The 24,438-nt window shown below is 32.1% G+C and overlaps 2 protein-coding genes and 1 long non-coding RNA gene across 5 annotated transcripts in view; 1 reads left to right on the top strand and 2 right to left on the bottom strand.

The window, feature by feature from the left end:
• Positions 1–10,481: 10,481 nt before the first annotated feature.
• On the bottom strand, positions 10,482–12,540 carry LOC140433568 (uncharacterized). Its single transcript, XR_011950011.1, has 2 exons — positions 12,404–12,540; positions 10,482–10,706 (listed from the first exon to the last, which is right to left on the bottom strand). It is a non-coding gene; the product is annotated as an uncharacterized lncRNA (long non-coding RNA).
• A 643-nt stretch (positions 12,541–13,183) lies between these two features.
• On the top strand, positions 13,184–18,426 carry LOC140433567 (uroporphyrinogen-III synthase-like). The gene is made up of 3 exons (XM_072521551.1): positions 13,184–13,657; positions 14,932–15,197; positions 18,148–18,426. Exons 1-3 carry the CDS (start codon positions 13,267–13,269, stop codon positions 18,262–18,264), a joined length of 774 nt encoding a protein of 257 aa, XP_072377652.1. The 5' UTR covers positions 13,184–13,266; the 3' UTR covers positions 18,265–18,426.
• A 2,651-nt stretch (positions 18,427–21,077) lies between these two features.
• mino (glycerol-3-phosphate acyltransferase mino) overlaps positions 21,078–24,438 on the bottom strand; it is a 115,038-nt gene continuing 111,677 nt past the window's right edge. For all 3 annotated transcript variants that reach the window (XM_072524012.1, XM_072524011.1, XM_072524010.1), the window contains exon 12: positions 21,078–23,649. In XM_072524012.1, the coding sequence (XP_072380113.1) occupies positions 23,480–23,649 (170 nt within the window). In that variant the 3' untranslated portion in view covers positions 21,078–23,479. The remainder of the gene's footprint in view (positions 23,650–24,438) is intronic.

Genomic DNA, 24,438 nt, shown 5'->3' with positions numbered 1-24,438 from the left:
TTCACCGGTAAAACATTCAGCGGTAAACATGTGATAATTATTGTATCAAGAGATAATTCAATTAAGTAAATAAGTATTTACATTGTCTCAAAATTGATTTCATATTTACGATATTTTATGATGTATCTGCTAACAATATATCCAATACCGGCAAAAAACTTTGGTTGTGAAGCCAACATTTGGTTGTTGACACTCAGGGCGTAAGGTTTCTTTTGAGAGCTGGAAATTTGTACGTTCCCTTAAAAAATGTAATCCCTTATCTGACCTCATTATGTGGATAGTTCCAATTACTTTATAAACGTTTTTCCTGATGATGATCTGATAGGATCGAAAACTTTCTGAAAATTTATAAATCCATTCTGAATAATTCTTAAAATTTTTAATAAAAATCTTACACCATTTTACAAAGCAAGTTTTTATTTCATTGTAAGTTTTTTTCATTATATAAAACATTTAGTTGCAAAATAATTGATTAAATTTGCTCTCAAAATAATTTGGCAGATTTATTGACAAGTTCTTTATAAAAACAAAATTGTCATCTAAGGTCCATGTCAAGCGTTTCTTGACTACTGTAGAATTATTTAAAAAATATTTTGTTGTAAGATTGTTTAGAATTAAGCGATTTTTATTTTTATTGTGTAATTTTGTTTGTAAGAGAGATCATGACAATGCAAATAAATCTGTAGCATGTTGATTCTATTAAAAGAATTTATCCATCAATAATGAGTTTAAGTCATTTTTAAACTAAATAATAATAACAATAATAATATAGTTTATTTATAAAAAAAATGTGTTACAATATAAATTTACACATTTTATACAATATATAAAAAACCCAGTTTCTCACAGAAGTTGTGCATCACATGAACTACAACTTGTACGTGAGGGTTGAATTTTTTTTTATAAAATTATAAATATACAATTATAAAAACTACTTACTAAAGTAGTAAAATGCAAAATGTTGAAAAATTACAATTAGGAAAACATAAATTTTAAAAATATAACATTTATATCTATAGTATTTTTCATATACAAATGCGTGTACGTCATTCAAGATTTACGTCAGAACCCCACAGCGTTGCCAAAACATCAGAATAGTTAGTAAGTGAGGAATTTTTAAAATGTCAACTATTTGTCAAACTACTATAAACAGTTAATACACGTAGTTTTAACATTACTGCAACACACTAAAATACATTAGAAAACATTTTAATACAAAATTATATATTCTAAATTTTAAACTTACCTCTTTTAGAGCATTAATAGGAAAAACGTCCCGCCATTATTTCTTGTTCAAAATAATCTATCTTATATGAAAGCTTATCAGCTTTCTACAGACTATTTAGTTGTTTTGGTATAGCACAATCACAACACATAACAATAATTAGTTTTTAAAGATATTAATCTAAATATAATATGTAATTATAAATACAATTTATTAATATATAATATATTATAATCAAATTATGTAGGAAATCAAAACATTAATAAAATATTCTTACTCTAAAAAAGCGGCAACACTTTAAACAATTTTGCCAACAACTGTCAAAAAATTTGAAGTATTCCCGTATCAGTTGCGTACAATTATTGTCTAATATATTTAATTAAAATTATTATTTTGTGGAATATTAGACTTATTTCATAAAATTTATATTATTAATAATAACAAATGTTTTTGGTTATTTAATCAATATAATTCTAAAATTCCCAATTTAATGATGATTATATTTTTCTGATTATTATACCATGTTGACGCCTACGAAAGATCGAGTAATTCCGTATGGGTTTCGTATTATTAGCTGTGTTAGGAAAATTTGAACTCTAAGGTTGACGTTCTGGAAATTTTAAATAAAAGTGACGTCACTTTATATAAATTGTGACGTGCACACATTTTTATATGAAAAATACTATATTACTATAGATTCATTGTTTTAATTATTTTTCAAATTTTTTTATAGCTGTGTATTGTTTTGATGATAGATCAAAAATAAGAAACGTTGGCCAATATTTTTTTCGTTTTTTGGTACTAATATCATTAAGTTTCTATTTCTAGTTTGATATGTATGCTGGGTACAATTCAGAAATTATTTTTCACTGTGTAAATTTAATATAATAACTAAATGTAGGAGTACAACTGGTTTAAATCCATGAAATGACTGTCTGTAAATAATCGGTCCACTGAAGATCTTATACCCCTTTTATATATTATTCTAATTATCTAATTTTGTATAACGTTTAGATTTTTTAGGTGAGCATTGTAGGCTCCACCCCATTCAATAATCCCATATTGTGATTGTACTAGAGAATAGTATAAAATCTTTAAGTGGTGAACATCCAGGAAGTCACGAAGATATTTGAAATATGGAAGAAAAACTTCTTATTTTGTAGGCTACATATTAATTATGAAATAAATAATAAATTTGAAATAAATATTCAATAGATTACACTAATCGAGTAGTGTTTTGGAAATAATTTTTAATTTTAAAGGAAATAATTCTGCTTTCAATTTAAAAGTCTTATCTACTCGTATATCTAACAAAATACTTTTGTCTATTACAAATCTAACCTCAACATCTGCCGTATATTTAAGTATGGCCCATTTTTGGTTAATTTCTCCTGAAAATTCAAGTCGAACAAATTGATCTTCACTTGGAATATAGCAGTACACATCACAGGTACACTGTGGTATTTCAATATACGAACTGAAAAATATTAAGTCTCTATGACAGTAAAAAAAATGTTGTTTTATTTTTCCTAATGTTCCTTTAAACGAACAACCGGGGCATGGACATTCACGAGGTCGTTCCTTTTCACATTGGTGTAATAATAATTCCTTACTTGTAAACACCTTTTTGCAACCCCACATACAGACGTACTTATAACTTTTAAGTATGCTAAAATCCAAGGTTCCGCAATTAGGCTGTAGAACATGTTGAAAGAGTTTAACGCAACCATTACAAATGAGGTTGTATGATTTCTCAGCACGTGTATTCCAAACACATTCTCTGTATTCACTCTCGGAGCCCAAAAATATTTCTGTACATACCGCACATTTTAAACTAAATCTTTGACCTTTCAACAAAAGGATGGGAGTTCCACTGATAATGGTGGTGCGTAATTTTAAGTCACTTTTCAAATCGACTGTTGAGTCTGTAAAGTTATCACATTGTTTATCACATCTTCCACATTTAGTCTTTCCATCGGAATAAACTTTTATAGGTTTCACTGTAAGTAATTCATCACAATCATCACAAAATAAATTTCCGGAAGAAATTTCAGACATGATCTATCTAATTTACTTTTACACCTATTGATGATATTGATTAAATGAACTTTTATAAGTGTGAAGTGTGTATACAAAATGCATACGTATATAGATAAGATAGTAAGTTTTTCAAGGAAGAAAATTTCGTCATAAATTTATCAATATCTAATATATTACTGATTTCTTGAGTACTCCAGTTTAGCCTTGAAAAACACTATCAGAAGCACTTGTGGTAACTCAAACTGTAATTAATTAAGTGAAAATAATAAGGTTCATTATGTGAAACACTGAGGTTTATAATGTATTTATAATAAATACAAGCAGTAATCAAAAACATTATTGCCTAGAGAATAATCACTACAATAATTAAAACAAACTGTTCGATTTCAGGCGAAAAAGAAAACACTAAAGAGGTCAGTTGTTTCGTTTAATTGTTGAATCTTTTTATCTGGAAGTGCAGACCATAAAGATCTAGCGTCGTCTTAAGTATCGTTTACGTTAAGGGCCGAAAGATGTCGTTAAGACAAGCTCGTTTCCGTACCGTTTATCTGTTAAATGGGCCAAGATACGTTACAATGTTGGTTCCCGTTAAGGATAATTGCGATACACAGAAGACACATACAATTCCGAAAAAACCAAAAACGCTGCTTGTTTCTATATTGTAATGTTTAACTTGAAACGCTAAATTATTAGAGTATGGCTCATTTTATACCGGCTGTTGCGTCGTAATAATAAATAATGGTACGTAATATAAAAAATCCTAAATGTTTTATAGAAAAAAATTACATTTATATGCCGTTTGACAATTAAATCAAATCAAATCAATATTGATCAAATAATGACCCATTAAAATCACTAATGGTTTTGTAGTATATTAAGAGTAATTGTGAATGGTAAAAATAAGAGTAGTGTAAAGAAGTAACGAAGCGAATACTAGTGGGCAACAAACCATACTGAAGATCTTCTTCTTACAATACCTTTCCGTAACGGATGTTGGCTACCCATCAGTGTGGTGATTCTAAATTGATTGACTGTTACTCTAAAAAGTTCTGTAGTCGTTAAGTTGTACCAATGTCGAAGACCAGAAATACTGGCATGAAAGCCATATAGTACCTATCCATAAGAAGGGAGACAAACAAATATGTCGGAACTATAGAGGAATATCGTTAGTCAATACAACGGACAAAATTATATCCATAATACTGTCTAGAAGGCTAACTCCATACGCAGAGGAAATAATAGGCGACTACCAAAGCGGATTCACACCGGGAAGGTCGACCATAGACCAGATATTCGTCCCACGCCAGGAGTTGGAAAAAAACTGGGAATTCAACCGCGATGTACACCAAATCTTTGTGAACTTTAAACAAACTTACGATTCTGTTAGCAGAGAAGCATTGTAGGAGACCATGGTAGAAATGGGAGTACCTGGAAAGCTGGTACGATTAGCACAGGTTAGCACAGAGAACGCTTCCGCACGGATCAGAATTCCTCATTGACACCAGGCTTAGACAAGGAGATCCTCTCGCCCCCTGCTATTTAATTTTGCACTGGAACATGCGGTAAGGAAAGCTCAACCACAACTGACAAACGGATTTGCCGCCCAAGGATCAAAAATACTATTGGCGTTTGCGGATGACGTTGACACAATTGCACAATCCACCAGAGATGCAAAAGAAGTTTTCACCCTATTCGAAAACGGAGCCACAGAAGTTGGTCTGAAGGTCAACGAGGACAAGACCAAGTACATGGTGGTTACGAAGAACACAAGACCAAGGGTTAGACAAAACGTAACAATCAATGAATACAACTTTGAAGTCGTCAAAGAATTCAAGTACCTGGGAGCGATCATAACATCTGAAAATAAATATGAAAAGGACGTGGCAGCCAGGATCATTGCAGCAAACAGGGCATATTACTCATTAACGACCTTACTTAAATCAAAAATACTCTCAATACCAGCAAAAATAAGAGTGTACAAGACAATAATTCGTCCCATAATAACGTATGGAAGCGAGACATGGACTCTGAACCAGCGGGAAACGACAAAATTACTGGTACGGGAAAGAAAGATACTGCGGACTATCTATGGGCCTTGCAGAGAAGAGACAACAGGAGAATGGGGAAGAAGACACAATGATGAACTCCAGACAGTATATGGAGATGAAAACATAGTACGCTACAGTAAAGCAAACGAATAAGATGAGCGGGCCACGTACTAAGATCGAGTGACGAAAGACTCCTGAACACCACATTCTGGGAAAGGCCCGATGGCAGAAATAGTAAACGCGGCCAAGACTCACATAGAGTTGTAGAGCCAAATGATGATGATGATGATGATGATGAATGTCGAAGATTGCGCAGCCATGATATCCTATGCCTTTCTAGGCCTCTCTTACACTGAAGAACGATTTGGAGCAGGCTATGCTGATGTTCGTTATGCATTACTTGGCCGATATACTCCAGATTGCGTGTGCCTTTTATATTTCAAAGGGAGGTAACTAGGAGTATCAATTCTCTAATTTTGTTCTTGGTTCTCTGACTAACGACTTTTTGTCCCGACAGGGTGTCTATATCTGTTGGCTTTGTAATAATTGTAAATATTAGTAACAGTACATAAACTTCTGCAAATGCATATTATTTTATCGGATTAGTAACCATGTAAAGATTAGTAATTCCCAGACTTCAATATTTCTATTTTTTTTATAGACTCGTGAATCATAAAGACTGGTAATATCCGGATATTTTTAGTGTTTCCCCTAAATATGATTTGGGTTCTTTTACATATCGTTTGGTCGTTTGGTAAGTTTATATTCGAATGGCATAGGGTGTGCACATTGAAGTGTAAAAGTGGTGAAAATCTACCCAGAACAGATTGGCAGTTAACGTGTTAAGAAAAGGTATCATTTCAAGGTTGTCGTTGGTGATCTTCAGCTCTTTGCGTTGCGTTTTCTCTCGTGAAATAGTCTCATCTTCCATTCACTAGGTGAACAGCTAAATTAACTACAGTTGGATGACGTTTTTGGAGAAACCATCTCATTGACATATCTTCCCATCTGATTTGTTGAAACTCCATCGGTATTACTTGAAGCTGCAATACCAAATACAACTATGTCGTTATGTCAATTTCTAAATCCTGACACTTATTTTGATAATCATAGCTTCCTTTGTTAATCATATTTTGGCGCCATCTTATTTATATTGCGATTTAAAATTACAGAAAACTGTGTTTACGTCCTTCCGTACAATTTTTTGAAAATTATCTTTTACAAAAACCTTCGTCTGATAATTACAAATAGGTACATACAACAAAAAAATACCCAATTTGATACAGTCGTTCTGAAGTTATGCGTTTCCAAACATTTCGGAGCTTCACTTTTATTTATATACATTTTTTTTCCGTGACCTATTAGTTTTGTTAGATATATCTATAACTGTTTTTATAAATTACAATGTTTATTTCTTACAAATTGGTGAAATTCCATTCCAATTGATATTAATTTTTAACCATGACGATATTGAAATTCTTAGAAGGCATAAAGAAAGATATTTAACGGTACTTTTAGGGGTAGGAGCCCTGGGCTACCTGCCTTCATAATTTGGATATTATCAGTCAGTTCAGAACAAGCTATTACAAAAGTCGGTCGCAAAATCTCGTAAGCTAGACTCGCTATATATAGCTCGCAAATACTCTCTTCGCTTATTAATATATCATAGGTATTTGTAACTAAGTAGTTACACTCGCATCGCATTATTCATAAAAATTATCAAGCCAATCATTTATAGTAACCAGTGTTTTCTAAAACCGCAGTTATAGTTTTCATATAAACAGTTAATCTATTCAAACCAGCAGTGTTGCCAGTAGTTCGCTTAAAACATAGAAAGGACATTCCGCTAAGCAATTCTACTTGTAATTATATATAATAGTGAAAATAGCGTCAGTGAAAAGTGTAGCGAAGTATCCCATATCACAGTGATTTCGGACGGCTAACAGAAATGTCTATTTAATCTTAGCATTAAATATAAGTTAGTGTTTAATCTATTTTTCATTCCAGCCCCTGGCTGGTGGTCCTTAGTCCTTTAATTCTTTAAACGAGTCTGTTTTCCACTCCACAAATAGTCAATCTGTAAGGTAATTATTCTCATCTAATTTGTATTTCTAGTAGACTCTGTTTTCATCTGTTTGGTTGGAATTTTCGTTTTTTTTTATTGGGTCAACATAAATAACTTTGAAATCATTCTTTAGGCATGTATGATATGATGTTTCTACGTGTCCAAAAAAAAATTCACCATTACCTATTTTTTTAATAAATTTAGGCAATCTCAAAAAAAAAGTTGGCGCAGTTCTTTTGTCCCGAATTGTATATAAAATTGCCGATATATCTGTTGCTCAAATAAAGTACATAAAAAACGAGATAAGGCGAAAAATTCCAGAAAATTCAGACACATCTTGGCGATATTCATATCGCATGTCAATTGATTGGTGCAATTTTCCGATTCATTTGGAGCGATAACCGTAAAAACGTCTCGTTTGTAAAATAGTAGCAGGGAATCCCCCGTTTATGCATTTCTAATGGCGGCTATCACGCCGGAAATGATGGAATGTTCTTTTGTCACCACAGGAGTGTTCATTTTCCGGTTGGATTGTCAGCCGATAAAAAAGAACGCGCGTGCAAGAACCATGAAAACGCCCTTGTGTCCGTATCGGCCCTTGGCTTTTATGTTGCTCTATTATAAGGGCGGGAGTTAGGTGTCGCTGAAGGGCTTTATCTTATACCTAAAAATCTTCTTGTAACAAATATACTATATTTTTTTCGCTTTAATATATACAAAAAGGGGAGAGTGGAGGCCACGTTGAGACATTTTTCATATTTTTAATGATATAAGCTGTTAATTACTGATTTTTTTTTTTAGTTCAAATTCAAAATGCAATTATTTAAAATATTTATAATCAAACAAAAATAGCAGTCTTCAATCCCAAACTAGTTTTATTTTACTAATTTTTTTAAAAACACTTTTTTGTCTGAACCTGGCCCAAGTAGTGGGCTATCTCGAGACATATCTATAACAACTAAAATTCATTAAAATTTTCTTTATATATTTGAAAATACAATTAACATGATAAATGACACACTTCAACAAAACAAGTTAAATCAAAATTCTTAACGTATTGTAACCGTTTCAAAAGATTTAAAACAAAATCATTATAAATTTCGATTATTTTTTTTAAATAAAACTACTAACCCCATCTATCTGTACAAGTACTTGTAGCCGACTCAAGGATTCTTCTGTAATTCCCAAATATATCCGATAGATGAGCCCATTCATCAACTTGTCACTCACGCCCAGAATCAGAGCGCCAAGATAGCGTCTCGCTCTTTTCTCTTAAGAACGTCCAACCGTTAAGACGTGTTTCCGAAGTGGGTCTCATTTAGAGGTGAGCTAAGAAATCCTTTTTTTGTCCATATTTCAGATAGATATTTATTTTTAGACCTTAATTGGAGAGGCTATAATGCTGATATATTTCTGATACATGTCTCAAGATAATATTGGTATGAAGTTATTTCAAATCCTGGTCCAATAGCCATATTTTTTTTATGGAATACCTAACCCCTCTTATCTAGGATGGTGGCGGATTGATATAGGATGGAGCCGAATCAATGGTTTATTTGGTTGACTGATTAAATAAGAAAAGAAACAGCAGATTCAGGTTGTACCAATTTTTATTAGCATTTACAAAGCTTTTTTTTTATGGTAATGTAAAATGGTATTTTGGTATCCCTTTGGGATGACATAACTTTTAATGTTTTCTTTTTGTTCATTACTAAGAAATAATAAAGTATAGTTTTCTTGTAAACCGTCGATAAATCTTAATTTTTTTGCTCGTCCCCTTCGAGGATAAACCAGGGGTGGCGTCCAATAATAAATTATAATTTCATATTATCTAATTGTGCTTGGATTTAAGATACGATATAGTTTCTATGTGTTTAAAAAAAACCCCGCCCAACACTCTTCGACAACGAGCGATTCTGGCCTTGCATATATCATTGTAGTACGCAGTGCTACAGTATTTCTATATTATTGATCTCGACTCAAAATAAAATAAAAGACTTTTGACGTCTTGTATCTCTGCAACTAAGTATTGGTGGAAGCACCAATTAGTTTAGCACTATGACGCAAAATGTAACTTTAATGTGGTTGTCTTCAATAATTTTCCCTACATAAAAAACTGATTTTTTATCTCGAAATTCCACCACTAAGAATTAATCTCAGGCAAATCCTGACAAAGGCCAAACTCAAAATCTGTGAATGATTTAGCATCTGAGGAATCAGACACCGAATCATTTACAGAGTCAGTGTCACTTGATGATGATAGGGCCACAGCTAAAGTACTATCTGTTAATTTTCTCTTGGAGCTTTAATTTTGAATTCTGTGACCTGTATGAAGATGGTGTTGACCTAGAACTGAGATTTAAACGGAATTGCGAACAGAAATGGAACGTACATAAACTATATTTTGTATTTTACGATTTATTTGGCATATACATGATCGGGAACAGTCTGCACAAGGAATTTCATGAACTCCCTGTTGTTTATTTGGAATGTGACACCTTTGATGTAAGGAAGAAACGGGAGATTGATGTCTGTGGATGCTCCTATTGACGTGATTTTCGCGTTAACCTTTTTGGATGAAAGCTTAAACTAGAGAGCTCAGCGATTCTATTTGCATCATCGCAAAGGCGTATTGATCTGGAGACAGGGGTATTAATGACTGAATTAATTTGTGAAGGTGGATGATGAGAGTTAGCTTGCAAGTAACGATTGATATGGGTGGGTTTTCGATATACAGAGAGATGAAAACTTTGTGATTGGATTTTCTTTATTATAACGTGAAGAAATAGTAGGGATGAATCAGTTTCCACCTCTATCGTGAACTGGATACTAGGATGTATACTATTCAGATGGGTACCAAAACCTGTATATATATATATATATATATATATATATATATTTATATATATATATAAATATATATATATATATATATATATATATGAAAATTACAAGTTTTTGCTAACTATTCTCAGTTTAAAACTGCAACTAAAAATATTAAAACATTGGCATTATTGTATACAAAAACTAAATCACCTATTAGCATTATGGAAAGCTCAAATGTAGCTTGTAGAATACGATGCGAAAATTAACAATAAATTAATTTTTTTACTTATTGAAATTTTATTTATTACACAACATTACAATTCACAAATTAAATATTAATTCTTTGTTCACCACGCTTATCTCTCATGGTTGGCGTAAAATATACTGTCGCAAATGGGAGCGATAGATAAACAAAGACTTGAAATAATCCATAGGAGAGCTTTTGTCTAAAGGAAAGGCGAGTTTTTGGAGGTCCTGATACCACATTACACTGTCGAATCATCTAAAAACATGATATTAGATATTAGCGGTATGAATTTTATTAAACTAGAAAGGTCTAGTCTGTATTAACGTAAATAATCCGTAAATTTGTGATTGCAATAAATTATGCGAAACGAGTCCGTATATACCCTCCTACAAGCCATTCTGCAAGGAAAAATATTTGGAAAGCGAGGTCCAGCGAGAAGAAGAACATCCAGGCAAGATAAAGATATCCATGATGATAAAAATTTGTCACGGATAGGTACACCAAAGAAGACTGGGAATTCAACTGAAATGTGATAACTATCGATTCACAATCCTTCTGAACACCAGCTGCAATAGTAAGATTAGAGCCCTACACCGAAGCTTATCTATAATATTAAATTATGTCTATAATTAATCTTATCTTCATTATTGAGATTATCGCAAGATCAACCATGTGAAAATGGTATGAATGAACTAGGGATTAAAAAAAATATGAATGATAAAAAAAACCAAAATGCTATCCACAATAAAAAAAAACGACACACCAACCCCTTTTGAAATAGAGAAACTTAACCTCTTCAAAATAGAATAAGAAAAATTCATTCGATACGTCCATTTAGATAGCAGAACTTCTACTAGTATGTAATAGTGCTACAGGTGTCTATGCATGGATCTGTGTTTTATGAACTAAATATTAATACCAGACTCATTACAAAAATAAACAGAAGTGTTCTAAATTACTTTGGTTATATTACCAGAAGGAATGGGTTTGGAAAGACTGACCGTCGAAGGTAGTCTCAAAGAAAGAAAATCAAGACGCAGATATCCATAGGATTTTCCCTTCCGCAAGCATCTCAAAAAGCTTAAAATAGAGTTAAATCATCAAACACAGACAGTCAAAAATCTTGACTTCACCATATCTTTTCGTAGAATAACGGATCAAGAAGAAGGATAAAGGTTCTGCAGAGTTTTAGCTTCTCTAAATCTATTATTAAAATCTGCTATAAGTCGTCTGGGTCTTTCACTTCTCCTCAAAACCGTTATCACTTTTCTTTATGCATTCTTCGGTAGTCTCTTTTGATGTATTCTTCTTACATGTTCCAGCCACCTTAATCCTTGGATCTAATTGGAAGTATTCAAATTCGCTCCGTTATCGAAGGACTGTAATCCATTTCAATTATTTTCATTATTAATTCTTCTTCCTCACTTTCCGTCTTTGATCGAAACCATATTTTTAGCGTAGCATTTTCCTCTCCTATATTGCAATCTTCTTTTCTGAATCTTTGTTCAAAGATCACAGTTAGCAAAGGGTTAATTTAACAGTTCGAAGCGCTTTATTAAATACAAGTCACATTTACGGATTTATCCTACTACACCTTAGCTGAATTCGTAATAAAACTTAAGTAAATATTTTAACCAAAGTAGCAAATTCAAACCAAATTCGCTAAGCATACTGTAAGACAGAAATAAGAAAAACTGGACAAGTTAATTATAAATTAAAGATCATGGAATTATAAAAGAACTAGGGGAAAAGCACAATTTAGATGGTTAGATGACATAAAACAACATACTGTACCAAGATGGATTCAAAGAATCCGCGATAGGGGACGATGAGGAAAAAGGGAAGGCTTATGCCCCAAGATCGATTTTCCCTGTTAATTAAATAGATAGATAACACAAAAAACGTAAATTATTAATTAGTTTGTAATAACATAGTATTTTTAAATTACTTACAGTGTTAAATCGCAAACTTTTTCAATTGTGTTTGACGTAAGTATTTGACAGAATTTAAATAATAACTCACGAATTACGACTATCAGAAGGCCATGGTTACCATGGCTAGTAGAGGTTTGTATCAAAAAATGGTAATTAACAAAGTAAGTTGCCACTGTCACAGAATAATAAAAAATGCCCACAAATAAAGAATGCCCACTTTGCTTGAAAAAATAAGTACGCGCATCTCGTTCGCGCAGACGGAATCGGCCATGATTTAAACGGAACCAGTGCTGTTCCCCGTTTAGTTTATTTACGGCAACTATAGATATAATACGCACTACTTTATTCGTACTTTTAGTTGAAGAATAGATTAAATTATTTCAAATGTAGGTACTAAATTATTAATCTCTAACAATTTGGATTACAGTTCTGTCGTAGCTTGTCACAAATTTCTCAATTCCAGTCTATGTTTCCGTTTAAAATAAGGCGATCGCGTGCTGATGTGCTGACAAACTTCAAAGGCGGCATCTGAGAGTGGGCATTCTGATTGTTATTTATTCTGTGCCACTGTCAAGCACCGAAATTTATTAAAGTTGTGTTAAGTTAAATAGGCCTAAAAAATTGAATCTCTTATACATTTTAGCTTCTTGTATTAAAGTTATATCCACCTTAATATAGTATTATTACATTTTTGTTTCTTTTTTCGGACTTTGTTAACGAGCTAACTTTATTAGGAATTCACCCCCACTTCCAATTTACTTGACTGTGCTGCCATCTATGAAAGGTTAATTTAATTAAAGAAATATGTGTAGGTTATGTATTGTCAAAACTATGATTTGTGTTTATTCTTTTTTTAATGTACTAAATTGTGATATATCGAAATGTCTAGTCAGAAATATACAAATACAGTTTTATTACTAAAAACTCAAAGCAACGAAACATCTGATAAATACACCCAATTATTAACTGACAACGGTTTTCAGGCAAGACAAATAAAAACTTTAGTTTTTGAATTTAAAAACATAGAGTTACTAGCTGAGAAACTGAATAAAGCCAGTTTATATGCAGGTCTAATATTTTCAAGTCCTCGATGTGTACAAGCTGTTAAATTAGCTTTTCAAGAGGCTGATATAGACGTCAAAGATTGGCAGTTCAAAAATAATTTTGTGGTAGGAACAGCAACCTACACAGAAGCCCTACAAAGTTTAGGTTTTGAATGCAGGGGAAGTGATAGTGGAAATGCAGTAAATTTATTAGAATACATGAAAGAAGGTAGTCTTAGCTTCGTTTATATGAATTTGCATGTACCGAATGAAGAATATACCCTCAATTTTTGCTTAATAAATTAGATGCCCTCCCATAGTTTGTTCAATATAATATGACATTTATTTCATTGCATAATTCTTTAACAGGACATTTACTTTTTGACAAATGATCTTTGAAATGCATTTTCAGTTTTTATTAATTAAGTACTAACTGCTTTTCTTATATGTAGTTTATTCCAGATACATCTTAGTTAGAGTGCCAGATATAATGTTCCTATCATAAAACATAGGAAAATGTTTTAAGAATAAGAAAATGAGTAGAATTGTAGTTCTTGTATTAATGTCAGATTATATAATTACATTGCTATGTGTGACTGCAATGTGGCTAAATGGAACTTTCATACAGTGATTCGAATGTGAAATAAAACTTACCAAATTTGACTCCAAATTTTTAGATTTCTTTTACTCTAATGTCTTTTTTTTTAGTTAATTAGACCTAATTTTTGTAATTAGACATAATTTGGGCCTTTAGTCCAAATGTTTAAAAACAATAATATGAGTGTTCTCTATTTCTCTGGTTCCTGACTAGCAACCGAAGAGATAGTCAAGAAACATCATCCAGGTCCATCATGCCTAGTTGATGGACAAAGCTCAAAAACAAACAATACACCCAAAGTACTGTCAGATGTAGGGTTAATTTAAGTAAAATTTGGCACTATCTTGCCAAAATTTGATCTCGGTGTATTATCTTTGTCATTTTTCTGTCTCTTGTATAACTTCCAATTATCCAATAGTAATCACCATCAGTCAACCATGTTTTTTCTCTGTGCCCTAGATTCGTATAATTGTTTTGCCAGTCTTTCATCATTCATTCTGTGTATGATCGTAGTTCTTGTAGTGCCTTCAAACTTTCGAAAAAATCTAATTTCAATAACTGTAATTTTTCTTTTATTTTTTGGTAATGCCCATAATTTCTGTTATGTATATATTCTTGATCATAGTAAAGTTTATGAGTCTCAGTCTGTTGTCATTTGAGTATGTGTGTATGCTGTCTTTACTGATGATGGGAGGAAAGATATTCTCTCTTCTGACTTTGGCATTTAAGTCTGCTGTTAATATTTTAACATCATTTTTTTGGCACTTATTGTACTCCTAGTGTAGTGCCTCATAGAACATGTATATTTCATTGTCCTCTTTCTCTTCAGTTGGTGCCTGATTATTTATAAGGCTATTATTAACTCTTTATTTGAATTAAAATCAACAATCTTTCATTCTTTACAGTTGTTCATGACCAAGGCAACCTGTTTTTATATCCACATGGAAATTTGAAAAGTGATACTTTCAGCAAAGGAGACGAAAAACAAAAGATTCAAGTGGAAGGTATGTTAGTATATGATACAATAGATAATCCAAATATCGAAGAAGAAATTAGTGTTGCCACTAATAATTTTACAGAAACTCCAGAATTTATGGTATTTTTTAGTCCTTCTGGTTTAGAAAGTTCAATAAAATACCTTAGAACATTGCCTCTGTTTGAGTCAAGTAAAGTAAGTTTCTATGTTTTGTTGTATATTACTTTTTATATTAATAATTTTATTATTCAATTGGTTAGAAGTTTATGCCTTGCCAAAACAGAATGTAAACAAACAGTTTAAGCATTTTATCAAATTTTTTAAAAATAGAAAACTCTTTTTTGAAAAATTTCAGACATAGTGGTAAAATATTGAAATGTAAAAATAAGTTAGACATTTTGTATACCTGTTATATGGTAGATGGTGTGTACAGTGATACAATAGGGCCTGTGTATCAAGAGATAGATACTATATACCAAAATGAATTGTGTTATTCATATGTTCAATCAAAAACTGTATGGGATGCAATTGAAAAAGGGGGGAGAAGTTTGAACTAATAAATACCATACAATCTAAAAAAGAAGTGGCAGATATAGCAAATGGTTATGATTCTTTTTTCATAACATGTTTGACTGATTTATTAAGAGTACACCACTTTGTTATATTCCTTTGTCCTCTTATATTGTTTACAATGGTAGCTCATTATTTTTGCAATTAGTTTCTTCACAAGAACTGTTGATGATAAGTAACAAATTCAAAAACGAAATGTCTGGAGGTATTGATAAAGTTTCCCCAAAGTTTATTAAAATTTCTGCCATCTGTTTTGTTGAACATTTATACTACATAATCATTAATTCAATCAAAGTTGGTATTTTTTCTGTGCACTTGAAAACTCTACTGATAAAACCATTATATAAAAAGGAGAATAGTTTAAGCATGAACATTTCAAACCAATCATTCTCTTCTTTTCTTAAGTTTTTTTGTTTGTTATTAGCTCCAGAGAATCTCTCTGGAACTCTATCATATGCTTTGTTAAGATCAACGAATAACATATTAGCAGTTCTGAAACTGCTTCTTGTGGCACAGTTAAATATTATTTTGGTTGAGTTTACCGAAAGTACAAGCTGATTATAGCCGCAAATCTCAAACATGGAACAAAAAATTTCCGTATAGCAGTGTTGGCATGTTTTTATAATGTAGGTACTACATGCTTCAAATATAAAAAGATAAAGATTTAGAAAAGTACATTTTGTTTATATTTTGTTATAAATTCTGCAATTTTTGATTTTTATAAAACAAGAATGAGTAAGTATTTGTTTCTTTAGAAATAAATTGCAGTTAATTATTAGAATTTTTTGTCAATTACCCTTTGATATATTACGGGATAGATTTGGCAATTGTCAAATCAGCAGTTGCCAGATTGCAATAGATCTCGAAAGAGACAAATATTTATTCTTTATTGCTTCATATAAATTAAAAATTGCAGAGTTCATAAAATAGTATAATCAAAATGTACTTTTTAAAAGCTTTCTCTCTATATACTTATTTGAAGCATACAACATATACATTATAAAAACATTCCAACACTGCCAAACCCAAATATTTTTGACATTTGCGGCTATATTCAGCTTGTACCTTTGGTAAACTCAACCATTATTTTATATGGTATTAAACCACAATTTTGTAATTTGATTTTCGGTTTTCAATCCGGAAATCATTTTCAACAATTTTTTAATTAATAAATGATTGTACTGTATGAAAGTTAACTGATTTTAGCATATTTCAGTTTCTTCAGTAGTTTGTGCATTTTTGTATATCTTCCTTATTTTTGTAAACCTGCACTAATATACTATTTCTCTGTTCATCTGGCATTTGTCCAACTTCCATAATTCTGTTAAATAAACCTGTCAGCCAACCTGCTCCACCTGCTTACATATTTTTATTTTTTGAAATGCTTGTTCAAATTAATCATTTGTTATTTTGGTGATCAATGCTGCCTCCGATGGTTCAATTGGTTTTTTTGTCAAAACCTTTGCTTAATAAACTGTCAAGGTATTTGCCCCATTGTTATTTGACATTCTTTTCTTTCAGAAATCAGTTAATTTGTGTTATGAAAATCGAAATGGACATTGAAAATAAAAGTAGTTTCAACAGGAACTATGATTAATTCCAATCAAAAACAGTAGATAGCAAATAATATTTATAATCTGTTAATAACTTTAGAACCATATCCTGTAAATGAAAACTTCTGATCATGTGACTGATCCTCTAAATATGTACATTTTGCACTCATTTACATATATTTACTATTGCTCAAAATAAATATTACCACTACTACTAATACCAATTCTATTAATTTATACTGAAAGCCATATGGCAAAAAAAAATAAACAAATGTTTGACAGTACTTACAGTCAAAATACTAAGCGGTTGAAAAAAAATTTCTTACCTGATTTTATTGCTGGGTGTCATTTATAACTATAATACATATTGTCGAGATTTTTTGACGTGACAACGTCTTAAATTAGGTTGTGGCTCGGAGTCACTCATGAAAAAGTGTAACGCCCGCTCACGTCTGTTACGATGAGTCACCGAACGAGAGAGAGGCCCGCCGGACCGGCGAATGCCTTGCGTCTCTCTCCCACTCAAACATGATCGGTCCGCTGCGCGCGCAGCACTAGAGAATTAGGCGCGTTGAATCACATTACAGCAGAAACACTTCCTTTCATTTCATATTTCTCCTATCATCGTCCTATCCTCAACAAAATCACTCAAATAGAAATTAGTTAAGTTTAAGTTTACATGTACAATGTTTTAGTAAACAAAATATATTTCTATAGTTAAAATTTGTGCAATTCTTATTTTCATTCAATTCCTTGTTCCTATTGTGCAATTTAATAATATTTATATCAATAAATATTCTACCGAGAAAAAGACGTTGTCACGTAAAATCTTCGCCCGTAAAACCGATTTTACAGGCAACCGATTTTTTCTAATGCATCCTTCTTTATAGGAGTAAAAAAACCACATTTTGTCATTTTCCTTAACATTTTTATTATATTTATGACAATATTTCTAATTTAAATATATGTATTTTTTTTTAATTTTAAACATAAAGTGTTTAAACAATATGTTTAAATTTCAGTTAATCGCCATTGGTCCAACAACTGAAGCTGCTATTAAAAGTTTAGGTCTTCCAGTGTTTGGTGTAGCTAAGCAGCCTAATCCAAAAAGTGTTCTTGAACTTTTGTTGCGAAAATAAAATTATTGCATACAATAATAAATATAATGATGTATATAACAACTTTAGTGAGAAAGTATATCTGTGGTAATATTATATCATTTTAATAAATTTAGGACAAAACTGATTTATACTATACAATTTGTAGATTGTTATAAAAAATAAATATTTTTAATAATTTAATATGACACATTTTCTCCTATTTTTTATGTTTGTCCTCTCTTCCTTTCCTCCACATGTTTATTTTTATTTTCTTTGACTTTTCTTCATCATCCAGTCTCAGTTGTCCATTGTTAAACATTAGCTTCCTCCCCCTTCCAACTGTATCTGTCTTATACCGCTATTATGTAGTGTTTGTTAAGTTTGTCTATGTTACATTGTATTAGAGGTAGTCCCACACTTCCGTCTCCTCATGAGGTCGTATTCTGTCCACGTGTCTGACCTACCTTAATTTTTGTCTCGAAATAGGAGGCGGGATAGCTCAGGTGGTAGAGTGTCTGACTATTATGCAGAAGGTTGCATTTTTGAAAATATCTACATGCCTCAGGTCGACTCAGCATGAATAAAGTGTGTATATATAACAGCTCTTCAGCCCTGGAGACCCATGGCTTGTATTTTTTTTACTATTTTTTTCACTCATCTGTTTTTCGTCTTTACCTCCCAGTCCAGTATTTTTAGTTTTCTTACATCGATTTTAACCACTTCTTTTTTGGTCTTCCTCATCTGCGATTTCCATCTGCTCCTCCTGTTAAAACACATTACATTAAGTTCATCTAAACAGTACATTTAATCGAACTAGATATGGAGAAAATAGCACATTAGAGCTGAAAGTATTGTTTTTCATGTTCAAAACGTAGAAAATTCTTCTTTTTATGTAGACATGAGTATGTCTGTTTTTCAATGTGCCTCCAGTAAGTTGTCGTTCCATCGTTTTCGTGGTCTTCCTATAGGGGAACCGTCTCTTGCCGTCTTTACTACTCTATTTGTTATAATGCGGCTTATATGATCGTTCCATTCTATTCTTCTACTTCTTACCCAGTTCTTGATGTTCTCCATCTTGCACCTACGTCATATATCTGTACTTCTAGCTCTGTCACATAGTATCTTACCATCAATTTTCTAAGCGTTTTCATCTCTGCTGTTTCTAACATCCTTTTTGTCCTCTGTGTCAGGTCGTGTCTCTGCCCCGTATGTCATTATTAGGCTGATGACTGTTTTGTAAATTCTGCCTTTCATTTCTTTTCTGATATTTTTATTTCTCCATATTGTTTCATTCAGGCAGCCTGCAGCTCTGTATGCTCTATTCACTTGATCTTCCACTTCAGTTTCGAGCTTTCCGTAGCTAGATAATGTGATGCCTAGATATTTAAACTCCATCACTTGTTCTATTATCTGATCTTCCAGCTCCAATTTACATCTTAGTAAATTTGCTGTTGTAACCATGCAATATTAAATTGGTGCAACATACGTTGTAAATCATCTTCACTTTGAGAGAGTAGTATTGCGTAGTTGTTTTTCTCCCATTTGGTATCCTTTTGTAGTTCCTACTTTTTTTATTATTTCATCCATTATCAGTATGAACAATAGAGGACTCAGGGAATCTCCCTGTATTGTCCCATTGCCAGCTTCAATATGGTCGGTTAGTTCTACTTTTACTTTTATTGTGTTGTTTTGGTAGATGTTTTCGATCAATTTTGATTATTCCTAGAGGTATCTTTCTTGGGTACAATAAGTGGATAACATCCTTTAATTTGACCCGGTCAAATGCCTTCTTAACGTCCACGAAACATAGATATGCCGGTTTTCTGTATTCGAATGATTTCTCTTGCACTTGCCTCATTATTAATATAGCGTCGGTGCATGATCTTCCCGACCTAAAACCTTGTGCTTCTGCTAGTGTAGTAATTTCGTTCAGTTTATTTATTATCACTTTGGTTGTTAATTTTAATGTTGTGTTTAATAAATTAATTCCTCTGTAATTTTCCAGGTATTTGTCTCCCTTTTTGAAGAGAGGTATTAGGATGCTTGATCTCCATTCTTGAGGAATTCTATTTTGTTCTATTTTTTGGATTAGTTTTAATAGTTGTTTGATTAGATCTGATCCTCCGTACTTTAGGATTTCGTTCGGTATTCTGTTCTTTCCTGGTGATTTTTAATTTCCTTAATGCTTCCCTTACCTCTTCCTTCTCAATATTTACTTCTTCGTTTGTCGTCACCTCTGGTGTTGATTAATCATTATCGTCACCTTTGACAACTAGGGATCCAAAGTAGTCTACCCATATTTCCTTCTGAATGTGTTTTGATATGCCAGCGTTCCCTTTTTATTTGTCTAACTAAAGTATTCGTTATTAAAATAAAAAAAATTATTTGTTACTTAGATAAAATTTTTTGTGGACTTTAGCGATGGTAGTGATAGTGAAACTGGCTTGAGCTTTGATAATGTGCAATACTAGCTCGATCTTCTTGAATCACTGCTTATCGTATTAACAGTTAATAAAAATTAATAATTACTCTTAGTTCTTCAATCAAACCATACATGCATTTGAAAATTTGCAAATGGATGTCTAGAGTACATCGTTTTTAAAATGTTTTAGTGACGTAATCATTTAAAATGGCGGATAGGTGCTGTTTTGTAAAAATACATGTTCCTAAAGTTGTGTGCTGACGTGCTGATCCAATTGCCAGATTGCTAGACATACCATCTGATTCCGTTTACGTCTCACCGTAAAAACCAGGAAACTTCAACTATGGATATGTTCTACTTTGGATATGTTATGGAAAACCAAAAATACAAAACGTCTACAACCAACGTTATAACCTAAATAAAACTACAATTTTTAATAATATATTTATTATTGTTAATTAAATATCTATTTAGGTATGAAGATACCAAATCGATAAGATTGATCATTTTCAATTTTTGTATCACAGTACTCGACATCTTATTAAAAAATGCATCCCTATGAGCAATTCGTATAAAAATCAACCACATAAAAATTCTAATGTACAAACCTATACACAACTTAAAAACTAAACATTTTAATAACACCAGAATGTACTATTACTTACTGTCACCCACAAAAATATATTTTCCCTAAAAAAAATACACCCCAAATCCAAAAAGTGTCCATTTTTCCAAAAATTTGGCAAAGACTCCTTTAATTTCAAAAAAGTTAATTTCATTATATGTTAAATAAAACAGAAAACTACAGTGGAACTTGGATATTACGACCTCGGTTGTAACGTCAATTTTTAATAGGTCCGGCCAAAAACTATTCGATAACATTATTAAAAACCCGGTTTTATCGACTAAAAATAAGCCTTGTCTATAGCGTCTGGTTTAAGCAGTGTCTTCTGATATTCCTGTGTCCGTGCCATTTTTAAAGGAGAAAGCTACAGTGTTCGGAAAACTGTTTCGGTGAAGATTTCACATGCTCTAACGGCTGGCTAGATCAGTTTAAAGCCCGGCACTCAATTTCCTTCGTGAAAATTGTTGGAAAGGCAAAATGTGTGGACCAGAACGTGACAGGTGATTGGCTACAAAATACATGGCCACAACTAAGGCAACCATACAACAATGAAGATATCTTCAATGACGATGAAACTGGCGTCTTTTACAAATTAACGCCAGACAAAACTTTAAATTGCAAAAATCAAAAATGTGTCAGTGGAAAGCTTTCAAAAGAAAGAGTCACGGCTTTTGTTTCTGCAAACATGACAGGTACACAGAAAAGAAAGCTTTTGGTTATTGGGAAAAGTTTACATCGTAGATGTTTCAAAAACACTGCCTGTAAACTACACAGCCAACAAAAAAGCGTGGATGACTTCTGCTATTTTTGAAGAAGAATTGAAAAAGTGGGACAAGGAACTCTCTTAAAAAAATGAACAATTCTTGTCTTAGTTGACAACTGTGCAGCGCTCCCAAGCTTAATTTGACCAATATCAACCTACTTTTCTTACCAGCCAACTTCACGAGTGTCTTGCAGCCTAGGACCAAGAAGTTTAAAGTGCAATTATCGGAAAAAGCTTTTGAAACGGATGATTTTTTGTAGGGACAATAAGTAACCCATGAACATTACCATCCTTGATGCAGTTCAGTTTTTAGACAATGCGTGGAGTGCGGTTACGTCAGTGACAATTTGTAAGTGCTTTCGTCAAGCTAAATTGACTGTAGTTTCTTCCAATGTTCAGTATGTTGGCGATGATGACAAAATGCCTTTGTCATAGTGGATACAAAAATTTAATGTAAACCAGAGTGAGTTTGAAACTGATCTTGACTCATACATTTCAGTAGACGATCAGGTAGAAACATTTCAAGTTTTAAGTGATAAAGAAATTGTGGAACAAGTGCAAAATGTGGAAATAGATGTTGATGAAGATAATGAAGAAGAAGAAGACAACGTTGATTGTCCTACTATCCAAGAAACAATGAGAGCTGCTGAAACCATATCCAGGTTTTGCCAGTTCAGGGAGGCATACACAACTACCAAAGAAGCAGCTCAGATTATTAAGAACACTACAGAAAAACTTTATTTTTTTGGAAAGAGTTGTGCAGAAGAAAATAACTGACTTTTTTCAGCATTAAAGAACTTTTTCATAAAAAATGTAAGTTTCATATACATGATATGTTTTATTTCTTAATTTTTTTATCGTAAATGCAGCTGTAATAAAATTTTGCCTCGTTAAAATTTCATTTTTTTCTACCTCTTTTATAACGTTACTCTGATATAGCGTCAATTATTTACTGGACCGTTCAATGACGCCATAACCAAGTTCCATTGTATTAAATAAAGACTTTATTTGATGTCGTCTCGCTACGGGGCCAAAGCGTCATATAATTTTGTTTTTGAATTTATTTTCATAATTTGCGGAAAACTTTAGTTTTTAAAGAAATATTGGCACTTATTTATGGACATAGGGAGTAGTCCGTTTTTATAGCTTTAACTTTAGATCTGTTTTATATTTTAATTTTTTAAATTTCTATTTACATATTTTTTAATTTTTTCTTAATTATACCTCTTAGGATCTCTGTTGTTTTCTTAAATTAAGTAAAACAAGAAAAATATTGTTGGATCTAAGTAAATAATAATGAATATCACTCGGCGTTGACTTAATTTCAAGGGCGTCTGAAAACTTCTGATGCTTCGAAAATATCCTTGTTCCAATGTGAAAATATATCAAAAGTTGACGAACGTTCACGATACTTATATCTCGTACTAAGGCCTCTAAACACTTGTTACCGGAACTTTTGCACTCTTTTATACAGTGCAGAGACGCACTCAGAATCGTCCTGGCTTTCTTGAAGATAGTACAACCTCATCTTTTTCTCCGAATGGCACTCGAGAATGCCCCAGTGTTGGTAAAGCTTTAGGGCGTTCTTTATCGTATCCACTGAAACGCTTTCTCCTAAAACAAACAAAAATATTTGATGTTAAATATACTTACTATTGACTTATAATGCAGGAACTTTATTTACTAAACCATAGCTGAATAAAAATAGATAGAGTTCCAAATGTCATTATACAGTGCTACTCAAAAGTCCGTTCCCCCCCCCTCATATCTTTTGAACGGTGATACTTATAATAGTGAAATTTGGAGATAAGTAATAAACAGATGTAGGCTTCTTAACTAGTCATAACAAGTGACGTAATAGTGACAAATGATGTTACAGCGCCACTGTGACAGATAATTTTAAATAGGACCTTACGGTAAGCGATATCTCGTTTGAAAGATTCAACCATACTAACTTTATTTGAGTTTAAGCTCTTTTTGATGAATAAATTAAATAAATACTAAAATTGTAGTTTCGCATTTAGATAATACATATTAAAATCTCCGCCTCTGGTTACTTGTCACAAAGTTGACGTTTTTCAATTCTCTAATTGTTTTTACGTCAACGTCAACTTTTTTGACAAATAAGCAGAGGCGAACGTTAGAATATTTATTAATTAAATGCGAAACTACAACTATTTTAATATACCTATTCAATCATACTAATTTTGTTTGAATTTAAGATGATTTTGGCGAATAAATTAAATAAATACTAAAATTCTAATTTGGCATTTAATTAATAAAAATTCTAACGTCCGCCTTTGGTTATTTGTCAAAAAAAGTTGACGTTTGTCAATTGTCTAGTTGTTTGCAAAAGCGTTTATAGCTCAATATTTAGTTTCTGTTTCTGCTTAGTTTAGTCAA

This window comes from Diabrotica undecimpunctata, chromosome 2 (genome assembly GCF_040954645.1).
Source record: "Diabrotica undecimpunctata isolate CICGRU chromosome 2, icDiaUnde3, whole genome shotgun sequence".
Lineage (NCBI taxonomy): Eukaryota > Metazoa > Arthropoda > Insecta > Coleoptera > Chrysomelidae > Diabrotica > Diabrotica undecimpunctata.
This window is presented reverse-complemented; position numbering and strand designations above follow the sequence as displayed.

Excerpts from the sequence above, each read along its gene's own strand:
- LOC140433567 (XM_072521551.1), top strand. The coding sequence starts at position 13,267 with ATGTCTAGTCAGAAATATACAAATACAGTTTTATTACTAAAAACTCAA. Across the intron at positions 13,658-14,931 it reads ATTAGAATACATGAAAGAAG|TTGTTCATGACCAAGGCAAC; the intron begins GTAGTCTTAGCT and ends CATTCTTTACAG. Across the intron at positions 15,198-18,147 it reads CTCTGTTTGAGTCAAGTAAA|TTAATCGCCATTGGTCCAAC; the intron begins GTAAGTTTCTAT and ends TTTAAATTTCAG.